Source organism: Myotis nattereri (assembly GCF_964212035.1).
Source record: "Myotis nattereri genome assembly, chromosome: 18".
In the NCBI taxonomy this organism is placed as follows: Eukaryota; Metazoa; Chordata; class Mammalia; order Chiroptera; family Vespertilionidae; genus Myotis; species Myotis nattereri.
In genome coordinates this window covers 24,735,474-24,749,576 of record NC_138093.1, presented here as the reverse complement: position 1 = coordinate 24,749,576, position 14,103 = coordinate 24,735,474, and the positions used below count along the sequence as shown (strand labels likewise).

The 14,103-nt window shown below is 47.1% G+C and overlaps 2 protein-coding genes across 4 annotated transcripts in view; one reads left to right on the top strand and one right to left on the bottom strand.

Moving 5' to 3' along the window:
- SMG7 (SMG7 nonsense mediated mRNA decay factor) overlaps positions 1-7,495 on the bottom strand; it is a gene marked incomplete at its 5' end in the record, with an annotated part of 56,049 nt that extends 48,554 nt beyond the window's left edge. For 2 of the 3 annotated variants that reach the window (XM_081112751.1, XM_081112753.1), the window contains one exon: positions 7,253-7,495. In XM_081112751.1, coding sequence (XP_080968877.1) covers positions 7,253-7,281 — 29 coding nt within the window. The remainder of the gene's footprint in view (positions 1-7,252) is intronic. The other variant, XM_081112752.1, reaches the window with a different exon arrangement.
- A 5,681-nt stretch (positions 7,496-13,176) lies between these two features.
- Positions 13,177-14,103, top strand: LOC308534453 (small ribosomal subunit protein uS2-like). Its single transcript, XM_081112960.1, has one exon. The coding sequence runs from the start codon at positions 13,195-13,197 to the stop codon at positions 14,056-14,058; it is 864 nt and encodes a 287-aa protein (XP_080969086.1). The 5' UTR covers positions 13,177-13,194; the 3' UTR covers positions 14,059-14,103.

The window sequence follows — 14,103 nt, the reverse complement described above, 5'->3', positions numbered from 1 at the left end:
CAACTGGAAATGAATCTGCATCCACAGGGAACATTGGGCAATGTGTAGAAACATTTTGGGTTGTCACAAATAGACGAGAATGATACTGGCATCTAGAGGGTAGATGACAGGGATGCTGCTAAAATCATACGACACACAGCACTGCTCCCCACAACAAAGAATTGGCCCAAAATGCCAGTATGTGTCAAGGTTAAGAAGCCCTTGTAAATGAAGCAAAGAAGAAGAAAAAAGACTTCGAACAAAATTGCTATGTGGTCTACCTGAGACTCCTAAAATTTTCTTAAACAATTAGTAGTTACCTACTCTTCCCACTGAGCAAAAATTGGGTCTAAGGGAGATTCAGAGAAAACAACCTTCCTACACAGCTCCACTTTCCTCCTCCCCTCTAACTTTCCTCCTCTACAGGAGTTGGTTACAAGTTCTCACTTACTATGCGACATGTTTGCCAAAACTCCATCCCTGTGTTTTTCTATAATTGCTGATTAACCCTTCTTAGTTAAACAATCTCCTGGACCACTGATAAGTCTATCCACACAACTGAACTTAATTAAAATATAGCTTGATTAAAATCTTAAATGGCAATCTGATGACCATTTATCAAAATACCCACATACAGAGCAATCTATTATTTGAAAGACATCTCCTTAATAATTTATGCTCTAAACATGAGCAATCAGTTAAACTAACCCACCTAAACTTTTAGGTACTCATTCATGCAACCAATTAAAAAAATAAATGGCCCTAACTGGTTTGGCTCAGTGGATAGAGCATCAGCCTGCGGACTTAAGGGTCCCAGGTTCGATTCCAGTCAAGGGCACATGCCTGGGTTGCAGGCTCAATCCCCAGTGGGGGGCGTGCAGGAGGCAGCAGATCAATGATTCTCTCTCATCATTGATGTTTCTATCTCTCTCTCCCTCTCCCTTCCTCTCTGAAATCAATCCTATATAATAAAAGGCTAATATGCAAATTGTCCCCAAGAGCAGGAGTTCAACTGACAGGGAGTTAGACATGCGCTGACCACCAGGGGGCGGTGCGGAACATGGCATGCATTGGCAACGCAGCGCTGGCAGTGGATGACAAGAGTGAGACCGTGGCAGGATGGTGGAGCAAGTGTGCAGGCGGCGTCAGGCCAAGGCAGGTGCAAAGGGAGGCCTCAGCCTGCAGCAGCTAGGGACCCTACCTGTGCACAAATTTTGTGCACTGGGCCTCTAGTAAAATAATAATAATAAAAAATATAAAGGCTAACCAGGTTTAGAGCTATAGTTGGAGGCTGCTTATAGTATTTCTCCACTATAAAACAAACTAGTCCTTTTAAAGTTTCAACCACTCTCCATCGCAAAAATGCCTCATAAAAAACTTACTACAGCCCTAACCAGTTTGGCTCAGTGGATAGAGTGTCAGCCTGCGGACTCAAGGGTCTCAGGTTCATTCCGATCCAAGGGCATGTACCTTGGTTGCAGGCACATCCCCAGTAGGGGGTGTGCAGGAGGCAGCTGATAGATGTTTCTCTCTCATCGATGTTTCTAACTCTCTATCCTTCTCCCTTCCTCTCTGTAAAAAATGAAGTATATTAAAAAAAAAAAACTGCCATTTAAAAAAACCTTACTACAATAATGTATCCAGAGCTCACTATATATCTTAAAAAACAAAACAAAAACTCAGCAATTGCTTCATCTACCATGAAGGTAAACTGTAACAGCTGAAGGATAGAAGTGAAACATACACTAGGACAGGAAGTATACATTTTGAGTCCAACTGAAACCACAAGGGAAGCAGAAATTAACTGCCAAAATAATTTAGCCCGTCAATATTCAAGCAGGTAAAATTCTATTAATACCATCATAACAAAAATAGACTTATAAGCCTCAAGGGAGTTTTTTTTTTCTTCTTTAAACAATTTTACCATGTTTGATAAACCAGCCATGTTGGGCTGATTTTCTGGGACCAAAGCTAAAATCCTGTACATGATGAGAGGTGGTGGTGAATGGGTCAGGGGTAAGACTTCTTCAACACATGAATTATCAGTATGTGCTATAAGATTTCTTGGTTTTCAGAGATGGTGAATACCCAGGCAAAATGGAGGAATATATATACTAACATCCCTGTTCTTCTCCCCAAGCTAGGTTAATGTTCTGCTTTATCCAGCCTCAACCCTTCCCTTCATCTCCTTCTGTTCCAAGATTTACAGTGATATATTTTCTCTTACAACATATTGAATATTTTAATTAGTATTTAAACATCAACCTTGTTGCTGTTATATTATTTCTACCTCTGGTTAGAGGAAGAAACAAAGTTTTTGACAAAGAAAGTGCCACTGGAATGCAGCCTCTTCACTAAGGTATCATTAAAAAATGACAATAATACAACAGATAATTTGTAGACCTTTCCTGTTAAGGCAGTGGTTCTCAACCTTGGCTGCACATTAGAATCACCTGGGAATCTTTTTTAAATCCTGATTTCTGGGCCTCATCCTCTGGAAATTTTGTTTCTTTGTTATGGGGTGGGGCCACAACATTAGTAACAAAGAAACAGAATTTCCAGATGAGGCCCAGAAATCAGGATTTTAAAAAGATTCCCAGGTGATTCTAATGTGCAGTCAAGGTTGAGAACCACTGTGTTAAGGGGACTAACACCAGGGATCAACTTCAAGTAGATCTCACTGAAAAACATACAGCACAGAAAGAAATTAAAGACAAAAAGAAGAGCACAGTGAAGGAGAGGAAGAAAGTTAGAGGGGTACAGAGTATGAACAGTTGGCTCCTGCAAAGATAGCAGATGTCACGCAGTGGTACCTGTGCCGCCTTTTCTGACAAGATTTGTCCTATGTGACTGGTGTTCCCTATGGCTATGACTGTCCTACTTTCTCACCTCCCAAAACAACTTCGATGATGTCTTCCCTGTCTGGTACATCAGTAGTACCCCCCCAACCCTCCGCTTTTTCAAATCTGACATGTTAATTTTTATATTTCTATTATTGCAAATGCTATTCTATTGACGCATGATGTTATACCTCACCTATCTTATCTATGGCCTATTCTCACCCTTCTCCCACCCTTATCATATCAACTATATTCAATACACCCTTTTCTTTTACTCAACAGGTGTTAGACTTTAAAAATCTTTCCATTTTGTCATAAATCAAGAAAAAATACTATTTTTTTTCAAATTGGGTAATAAATCTCCAATTACATTATAATTACATTATAATTAAATATAGAACCCCTATATTTAAGACCATGTCTTATTTTATAAAGTGTAGGAAAGTACTCTCAACTTATTCAACTGGATAGGAGTCTTGTCAGTCGCTATTTTTTTTTTAAATGACACATCCCTTCTAACAAAAAAAAGTTTCATATTTTCTTGCCCAGATCACCACCTCCTTTCCCATACAGAAAACAGTTTTTCCTATCTTTCAAATCTGCTTTATTTCTACCAACTCAAGACTAATTCGGTCCACTTGATGTTGAATCCCTTTTCTTTCCTTGTCTTACTGCTGCTTCTTACCTTATATCCTCATTTCTCACGCTTTTGAAACTACCATCTTGCTCCTGGTTTGCCACCACCCCACCATTTCAATGTGAGACACCGAGCTCACTTGCTCTAAAAATTAATCCAATTTTCATCTACATGGGGAAGATCAGTAGCTATGCAGTTTAAAAGTTGCCCAGTCATGGTCTTATACTGACAAAGGTAGACAAGACCTAAAATCAAGGTCACAATGAATAAATGCTATACCCTCAACTATACTCATTCGGCACTACCCAGCATCCTCTCTGAGTTGTCTATAAAAACCAACGATTCCTTTTTCATCAAAGAAAAGTGAACATAATGCTTCCCTGAAGACATTCTCTAGTCTCCCCACACCAAACTTTTAACAGAATGATTACCTTAAAGGGAGAGGGGACATTTGGGCTGGTGGAAGCCTTTCTTTATTAGAAAGGCTTGCCCCAGACTACTATTAGCCCTAAGACTTGCTTTATTTACGTAGGACAGATGTGCAAGATTGAGAAAAGACTGGCTCCCAGGAACCTCTAAGGCAGGAGTGGCCAACCTTTCAGACCTCTCAGACCACCGGTTGGCGACTGCTGCTCTAAGGGACTCCAGGTCTTATGCCAGCTCCATTTTACCTGTTCAACTTTAGCTGGAAAATAAAGGTTATTCAAACACTGCGTTCACTCTTTTTTTTTTTTTTTAAATATATTTTATTGATTTTTCACAGAGAGGAAGGGAGAGAGATAGAGAGTTAGAAACATCAATGAGAGAGAAACATCAATCAGCTGCCTCCTGCACATCTCCCACTGGGGATGTGCCCGCAACCCAGGTACATGCCCTTGACCGGAATCGAACCTGGGACCCTTCAGTCCGCAGGCTGACGCTCTATCCACTGAGCCAAACCGGCTCTGGCCACTGCGTTCACTCTTATTCTTTCTCCCTTCTTCTAAGAACTCAATTCATCTCCAGCTGCCAACCACTGATTTCACATCTTAAGGATAAGTCTTCTGGACAATGATGAGTTACAAAATATAAGATATATATTAACACAGAAGCCCCTCAAAGCCAATTGATCTTCCCATTAATATTCCCACTCTCCTGATCTGTTTTTTTCTTAATATATTTTATTGATTTTTTTACAGAGAAGAAGGGAGAAGGATAGAGAGCTAGAAACATCGATGAGAGAGAAACATCGATCAGCTGCCTCCTGCACGCCCCCTACTGGGGATGTGCCCGCAACCCAGGTACATGCCCCTGACTGGAATCAAACCCGGGACTCAAGCTCCATCCACTGAGCCAAACCAGTCAGGGCCCGATCTGCTTTTTATCATACCTTTCTAGTCCCACTTCCACCACCTTATTTCTGGCCTTAACTGCCTATTACACTAGAAAGGTTCATCTTTCTAATACATAGCTATGAACATGTGAATTTCCTTCTAAACAAATCACCTCAGATTCTCTATTGCCCATTCATTTTAACTATAAACTATATATCATGAGAGTCAAGACCCTCTCAAATATGGGCACCTTATCAAGTGGTCACCCTCTCTTGCTTTATTTTTCTTCCTAGTATTGTCATCACCTGATAAACCTATTCATCTGTTCATTTTGCTCACCACAATATCCTCAGTGCCTCAATACATATTTGTGGAAAGAATGGATGAACCCAGACATTTTGCACAATGCGGCTGATTTGGACTTAAAAGACCTACATTTGAGTTACAGAGCTTCCACATATCAGCTTATATATAATCCTCAACAATTTTAACTTCTTTGGGCTATATTTCCTCATCTGTAAAAGGAAGGTGTAAAACTTAACTTATAAAACTATACGTTTTTCCAGCTGCATGTTCTTGTGTAACTGGACTGAACACCTCTCCAAGCCCCCAACCTCCCTATCTACATATCTCTGCTCAGTTTCCTTTCATTTGGATTCCACTCTTTTCAACCCACACTTTTAATATTAGATAAATAATTTGGGTAAATTATTGGATACTGTTTATCCCTCAGGACCATTTTAAGTGCCATTTTCTCCTTGAAGCCTAACAAACTGTAAACTCTGTAAGAAGTGGGTGGAGTTCTTCCTTTTCTATTCATAGCAGCTGGTATAAGGTCTCCTATAGAGGTGATCAACAAAATGACTGATGATGACTCATGAGTGTATGAATGAGTAAATGAGCAAAGGACATTTTTCCTGATTCCCACCAACTGCTCAGGTAATCTCCTGCCTTTGGACTTTTATAACACCTGGCATCTTGTATGCCACCATTTTCACCCTGTGCTGTTACTTATTTACTTGCCTAATGTATACTAAACTGCGAATTCCTCCAAATTAAAAAGGACTATCCTGATGACCAGTTTCCACACCCACCCCTCTACAGCATCTACCTACCACAGATCTTCCCCGCAGGTGTATTAAGTTTATCTGACAAACAATAAACAGGTATCAGAGGAGAAGAAAAGGGCCTTGATATATATCCTTCCAACTACCCTACATAAGTCATGGGGCACACATGTTGTGCGGATCCCTGTCCCTGTTAAACTCTGGCATTCCACCCATCAATACTTTCACTTCGCTAAACAACTAAAGTGCCTTTTCTGCTCATTTCAGACGTCTACCCCATCCCATTTCCTCCTCCGCAAGGTATGAAACCACTTTGTGGTAGCAAGCCTGCCTTTCTTGGTTTTGCTCCTAAAGACAAAGGGACCCAACTTTAAAGCCCGCCTTCCCCTTTTAAACAGCAGCAGCCCTCCCAATTAATCTCAGGGGGTAACCACCTTACTTTTCTCTGCCATCAAGATTCTGACCCTTGTTTACCTCTACCTCCAAGGTCTTCATTCAGCTTCCATGGACCCTTCCTGGGTGCACAATAAATAGCCGGTGTCTTTCCCACTCAGTAGGCTCTCGCCAATCATATACTTGCTTCCAATGTGTCTGCATCTTCCCCCCGCCTCCTAAAATGTGTATCAATCGCCCCCCGCCCCCCTCACTCCACCCCGGGCACATCTCATACTCGTGCACTGTACCCATGCGTCATTCTACCTCCGCCGGGCAAGGTCCTTACGCCACTCTGAAAGAATGGTGTCTCCCGACCACACGGGCTCTAACCCAGTTTCTTCAGGGGAACCCAAGCCCGTCCATTGTACCGCTCTCGCTCCCCACTTCCTCATCCACTACCCCTCCGCATGCCCCCGCCCCCACTCCGCCAACTAACTACAGATGGCAGGATTATTCGGCACCCCAGCCCGAGAAGGAAGCGCTCACGCCGGTTTCCTGCGGCTGCCCCCTCCTCCAGCCCCCCCTCCCTCAGCCCCCCACACATCCCAGGTGTGCACACTGCCACCCCGTCCTCCGATTACGCACCGCGCTTCCCCCGCCGCGGGGCTCAGACACCTCCACACCCACCTCCACTCGGGGTCGCCGCCGCCGCCGCCTCCCCGGGCGCCCTCCCCGGCCCGCCCCGGCGAGCCCGCGACCCGAGCGCGCGCGCACACATGCTCCCGCTTCCGTAACCTTCCCCGCACCGAGGCGAGCCGGCTTCGCGGGGACCCAGCCCGGCCCGCCGCAGGGGCTCGGCGCCCCTGCGCGCCCGCCCCGCCGCCTCGCCGCCTCGCGCGGGGACCCTCCAGCCCCACCTCCCGCCGGGGAAAGGGGACACAGCAACTCCCCCGCCACCCCGGATATACCACCTCTGGGTCGGGGGCTCCATGCCCCAGCCCGCGGCCCGCTCCCCTCCGTCCGGGCCGGCCCGGCACTCACCGGAGATACTGCGCGCTCAGCAGGCTCATCCTCCGCCGCCGCGTCTTCCCGCGAAGCCTCTAGGGTTCCTCAGGCTCCTCGGAGCGGCCCCGCGGCCCCGCGGGTGCTGGCGGCCGCCGCCATCTTCCTCTCCTCCGGCTCCTCCTCGCTCGGCGGGGGGGTGGGGGTGAGGGAGGCGAAGGGGAGGGACCGGGGAAAGCTGCTCTCGCTGCAGCTCCGGCCCGTGGGGCGCAGGGACACTCCGACCCGGGAGGAGGGAGGGGGGCGGGGGGAGGGGGGAAGGGGCGGGGGAAGAGGAGAAGCGCAGGAAGGAAGTAGGGATCCCTCTCGCGAGACTTCAGCGGCGCCGGCCCCTCGGTGGTTTCCGACTCGGTACCGCTTCCTCGGGGGAGCAGCTACCTGGGCGGCAGCTGTGCGGTCTCTGAGTAGCCCGCTGTGGGGGCTGGGCGGTTTCCGGCCAATCCACGCCTCTCCCCCGCGCAAGGGGGCCACCCCAGCCTCACCGGGACCATCGAGCCCAGATCTACGGGGAGTCACACTCAAAGTCTTCCCCCGTCTTTCAAACCCACCCGACTTCTCTTCCTTGTTCCAATCCTCCACTCTTCCCTACCGGAAACGGCGCCCCTTTCTCCTACAGTTCCGCCCGCCAGTCTGGACTCCGGTCTCCCCTCGTGCCCTAGAGTGACACGAAGGACCCCTTCTTGTTTTCCGCGGCCCCTCCTCCCCGCACGCAGGGAGACTGTTGGAGGGGGTGGGGTGGAGCCCAGGGAAGAAGAGAAAGAAAGGCAACTGGATTGGATCAGCAGCTGCCATGGAAACTGGAGCTGTAGTATTGTCATGGTAACCAATGTGCGCCAACCGGTTGACCCTCCCTTGGCGAATAGATACCCGGGAAGGTGCCCGGGGTTTCCCCTCGGCTTCCCGGACATCTGAAGGCCTCTCCCCTAGGTTGGGAATCCGGGTGGTTCTCCCGGGCGGGGAAGTTCGTTTCCTCCTCCCTTCCCCCTGCCCGCAGCATTGGGGGAGACCCCGAGGCATTCACCGTGGGCTTTTCCGCCCGCTCGAGTGCGGGAACCACCTCCATAGTTTCCTCTCCCTGCCCTGCGCGGGGCGGGCCGGGCCTGCGGAGAAGACGCAGGGCCCTAAGGCGGGCAGGCGGCGGGCCGGAGCCGGGAAGCGCGGAGGCGGCGCTGGGCTGCGGCGGCCGAGGGGTTTCCCCACCACAGCCTCGGGCTCGGGGAGGCGGGATCCCGCCAAGGCGGGGTCCCTGAGGGAGGAGAACGGCACCCGACAGCCGAGATCGCCCTCCTGCCTGCCGAAGGGACATTCCACTTCTCCCGGCGGGTCGACCCCCTTATGGGAATCCCCCACCCCCCACCCCCTCCCTCGCAAACGGAGCCTCCTCGGAGCCCGCCCCCCCCCCCCCCACCTCCGGCCTTCCGGAGCCACCACCTGCCGCCAGGAGGCCAGGGCGAGAGGGAACGCATCCTACAAAGCTAACAAGTGGGTTTCCATCTTTTAGAACCGAGGCGGTTGTGCCCCCCATGGAGGCCCCGCTGGATTATCCGAAGGAGACCGAGTCGCTCCTTCTTGGCGAACTCCATTCTCGGATGAGCCTGCCGCGCTTGGGAACTCGCCACTCTGTGTCTCTCGGGTCGGGGAGGACAGGGTTGGGGGAAATAGGATTAAAAACAAAACCATCCCTAGATCCTGGCGCGAAGTTCCGATGGAAGGCGTCTGGGGGGGGTGGGGGTGGGGTGGGGGTGATTGTCATTGGGACACATCTTTTTGAATGTCTGTGTATTTTGTGTAAAACAGAAATAAGGAATGGGGCCAGGCGTAATGAGTGTGTGAGAAGCCGCCGGGGAAGTCATCCTACTGGTTTTGAAGGCACTTGACATAAATTCTATTTTCACCTCGCACGGCGGAGCGGTGTAAGCAGCTCTCCAAAGCCCTTTGGGGTGTGTGCCACCCTCCAGACGCGTCCTCCTCGCTGGGTGGTTAACACGAGGGGTTTGATGGGCTCATGCTGCGTGAGCCCCTGCTTCCCGCTGCCTCCCAGGCGGGCCGGACGGGCAAGACCCTCCCCTGACGATGCATCTGCTAAGAGGCTGGACCAACCCATGTCTCCTATTGGGACCATCAGGTGTACGTTCGGAGGAAATGAGAGCACGGGCTGCTTGGAAATCGGTCCCAAAGGCAGATGAGGGTGAACGAGACGCAAACTGAGCCCCGCCGCCCGCGCCCGGGCCGTGGTGCGTGACGCGGCGCGAGGGTGACCGCCGCTGCACAATGGCCCCGGCACCCGCCCCGCGCCGCCGCCCGCCCGCGGGGAAGGGAGCCACCTAGTGAGCGGTTGCTCTCCTCTCCGGTTCTTCCACCCGGAGAGCCCAGAGATGGAGATTTCCTGGGACTACCTAGTACCCCAAACACCCTGCGCTTCTCTCCTGAAATGTATTGGCTAGAATTTAAAATGATTTTAGCCAGAATAAAACTTTTGTGATGTAAAATAATCACCCCTTTGGTAATCATCTTCATGATCCCTTCTTTGTGGCCACTATCTCCAGGGAACGGCACATGAGCATGTATTGTGACACTCCTGATAAGCAACCTAGGAAAATATTACTCTCTCCTGATTTTGGAAATAAGGAGACTAGGATAAAAAAGAAAAAGAAAAAAAAGATGACTCCTTGTCCCAGCCGGTTTGGCTCAGTGGATAGAGAGTCGGCCTGCTTCGATTCCCGTCAAGGGCATACGTCCGGGTTGCAGGCTCAATCCCCAGTAGCGAGTGTGCAGGAGGCAGCCAATCAATGATTCTCATCACTGATGTTTCTCTCTCTCTCCCTTTCTCTCTGAAATCAATGAAAATATATATTTTTTAAAAAAGATGAATCCTTTTATTGTGTTGTTTATTCAATAAACTTTTACTGAGCACTTGTTCTATTTCAGGCACTGTCTAGGTTACTATGGATACTGCAATAAAAAAAGACATGGTCCCTTGTCTTGGAGGAACCACCTGCTGGTCAAGATACCAGAGAGTAGAGAAGTGATTAGGATGCAATATGATAGATGTGGTAATTAAGGTAAGAACAAAGTAATTTAGGTACACAGGTGAGGGTCCAAAATATAAACCATCTTTGCATTTTATAGCAACTTTCCTAATAACTTTTTAAAGCTTGTTCGGTAGCTTTACAGTGTCCTTAAAAACTAGACAGGACAGCACCATTCACATTTTGCAGGTTATAAGACATTGATGCCCATCTTGAAAATACTTTAAAAAATCAACAGGACTCAGAAAAATTAGGACCCAGGATTGACATGTTGCTTAATGTACATTTCCCAATCCCAATCTTCCTATTGCCCCTCTCCATCAACAGATTTGTAGAATACAAGCATCTTTCTGCAATAGATTTTATTTGCCTCCCCACCCCTGCCCCCGTGCAGATACAGATTATATCTTAATCAAAATAAATTAAAGAGGAGAAGCTGTCTCATTTCATTTAATCCTACCTGAGTTCAAGTTTTTCAGTTTGTGCCTAAGTGATTTTATGGGAAGATCATAAGCAAGCACACCTGACTATTCCCATCTCAGTCTCTGAACTACAGTTTCTTCCTTGACAAAAACGGAAACATTACCTATTACCTGCTCCTTGTCAATTTTAATGATGATTGACGTGACTGAGTATATGAGTGCCTGACACACTACACTGGCACTGGAGAAATGCTAATTTTTTTTTTTTTGCTTCCTTGCTCTTTTATATCAAGCAAAAATGAATAATTTAGAACTGCTGAAGCATAAAATTATTTTTTTAAATAATAGCTTGTTTAATCTTTGGCTATACTACTCAGGTCTGGCCATATACCCAAATCTATTCTCATTCAGTGCTAGAAGATATATTTCTTTTGGGGGGGGTTGGGGGATTGTAAAGAAGATTTCTTTATCCATGACTCTGATTACAGAAAAGAATACAATATCAGGATATTGAGCATCAGATTTTAGAGCAAACAGCCTAATGTAACCACATTTGTGCCCAAGTAAGTAAGCAGCGTGGCCAGTTTTCAACCAGACACCAAGCACTTGCTGGGAAGCCACTCTTAACATTCCTTCCAAATTTACTCTGAGCTTTGGTAACCTGACAATTAATGCATAGCTAGCCTCCTCCCTTTTTATAATAATAGACATCTTACCTGTTCCACGGAACCTTAACAAGTGCTAATTTATTCTGATAGTTAGCCTACATATTCGGAATGTTTTCAAGTCATGTATACAATTAGGTACATAATAAATGAGTTTTTATTTTGAGAAGAATGACTGATCAATTTCAGTATTCAAGTACATAATGTGCCTGAAGCTGACCTGTGCTCTTTGTGCTACCACACCTTGTACCATGGAGCTACATGAGTCAATCAAATGGGTGATTCATTCTCTTTGAAAAATGAGTCAGATTGACAACTGACAGCTAAACGCACGTCCCCTGTAGCTCGTGGTTTCTTATACCAATGGTCAGCAGCCTTTCTCAAAGAAGTTTGCTAAGTATATACTTACTCATTCACTCCTAAGAGGGAGCCATTGAGCCTGGAGAACAGTCAGGAAGCAATGCAGTCCACGATCCAAGAGAAAAAAAAACCTCATTAATCTTCAAGAATTTTTCCCAACTTCCCATAAGAAAATCCCTTTAGGAAAGAACCACACCTTAAAAATCTTATCTGCTACCAGGCCGGTGTTGTTCAGTGGTTGAGTTTTGACCCATAAACAAAGAGTTCACCAGTTCAAATCCCGGTCAAAGCACATGCCCAGGTTTCAGGCTTAGTCCCCAGTAGGGGGTGTGCAGGAGGCAGCCAATCAATGATTCTCTCTCATCATGGATGTCTTTATCTCTTTCTTCTTCTCTGAAATCAATTTTAAAAAGTGAAAGAAAATTAAAACCTTAGTCTGTAATACTCTATATTATCCAAGGGCCTCTTTACTCTTCCAATACTAACAGAGCTATCTTGGGGTCCCTAGTAAAAAATTAATATATTTCAAGTCAGAATCTGTTGTATTACCCAGCAGTGTTCACTTTCCTAATTTTTATAGGGTAGACTGCTATTTTTGAGCACAGAAAATGTGATACTGACATTCATTGTCATAAATTTGCTCTTCTCCAAAACCATGGGAAACCACATGTTATGTGCGCATGCGGACACACACACACACACACACACACACACACACATATATACACACCCATGCACATGGGCACACCTCTCTCCTTTCCCGCCCTTATTTTATCACCTCCATTTGCAATTCAAGTTAAAACAGTATCGATGAAAGGCAAAGAGACATAGGCATACTGAGAATATGTACCCAAGTACTGTTCTGCTTTGGTTAACTACCCTTAGGGTCTTTTCAGTTCTCAGAAAAATTCTACATATCAGAAATCTAGATACTTTTGTCATATATATACTTATATTATTGGATTACTGCATATTAGAACACATTCCAGAACACAGTACATTAATTAAACAGTATATTAATGTATTCTTATATTTCACATTTTAGCCATTTTTATTTTTATTTTTATTTTCTGGCCTAAAATTTCCATTGGCTTTCCATTGCCCTTAGAATACAGTTCCCGATCCTTTGGATGACTTATGTGATCTGGTCTTTGCCTGCCTCTTCTCCGACCTTAGATAATGTATGTAATGAACTTAGCAGTTTCGGGTACTTGAAGGCACTCAACATTTCCTGCTGCTCTCTTTATGCAAATAAGGTGAATCAGAGCTTCACACATTCAACTTCACACTGTAAATAATAGGAATTAAACTTGTTTTTCTAAAAACACACACAAAATGTTGCTTTCCGCACTACCAAGGGAGGGCTCCATACGGCATTGTTCTCGGTTCCCACGTAACTTAAAGGGAACCTTGTCACAAAGTCCGGAGCCCTTGATGTCCTGCAAATGAAGGAGGAGGAGGATGTCCTCCGATTCCTTGCAGCAGGAACCCACTTAGGTGGCACCAACCTTGACTTCCAAATGGAACAGTCCATCTACAAAAGGAACAGTGATGGCATCTACATCACCAATCTGAAGAGAACCTGGGAGAAGCTTCTGCTGGCAGCTCGTGCCATTGTTGACATCGAAAACCCAGCTGACGTCAGTGTCCCATCGTCCAGGAATCCTGGCCAGCGAGCTGTGCTGAAGTTCGCTGCTGCCACTGGAGCCACTCCTGTTGCCGGCAGCTTCACTCCTGGAACCTTCATCAACCAGATCCAGGCAGCCTTCCGGGAGCCAAGACTTCTGGTGGCTACTGATCCCAGGGCTGACCACCAGCCTCTCACAGAGGCGTCTTACGTTAACCTGCCCACCATCGCTCTGTGTAACACGGACTCTCCGCTGCGCTATGTGGACATCGCCATCCCTTGCAACAACAAGGGGGCTCACTCAGTGGGTCTGATGTGGTGGATGCTGGCCCGGGAAGTACTCCGCATGCGTGGCACTATCTCCCGTGAACACCCGTGGGAAGTCATGCCTGATCTTTACTTCTACAGGGATCCTGAAGAGATTGAAAAGGAAGAGCAGGCCGCTGCTGAAAAGGCTGTGGCCAAGGAGGAATTTCAGGGCGAATGGACTGCCCCTGCTCCCGAGTTCACTGCTGCTCAGCCTGAGGTTACAGACTGGTCTGAAGGCTTGCAGGTGCCCTCTGTGCCCATTCAGCAGTTTCCTACTGAAGACTGGAGTGCTCAGCCTGCCACTGAAGACTGGTCTGCAGCCCCCACCGCTCAGGCTACTGAATGGGTAGGAACAACCACTGAGTGGTCCTAAGCTGTTCTTCCACAAATTCTTAACGGAACGGAAATAAGGTTGATG

What these genes read in the sequence shown, in the direction of transcription:
- LOC308534453 (XM_081112960.1), top strand. Translation starts at nt 13,195, where the DNA reads ATGAAGGAGGAGGAGGATGTCCTCCGATTCCTTGCAGCAGGAACCCAC.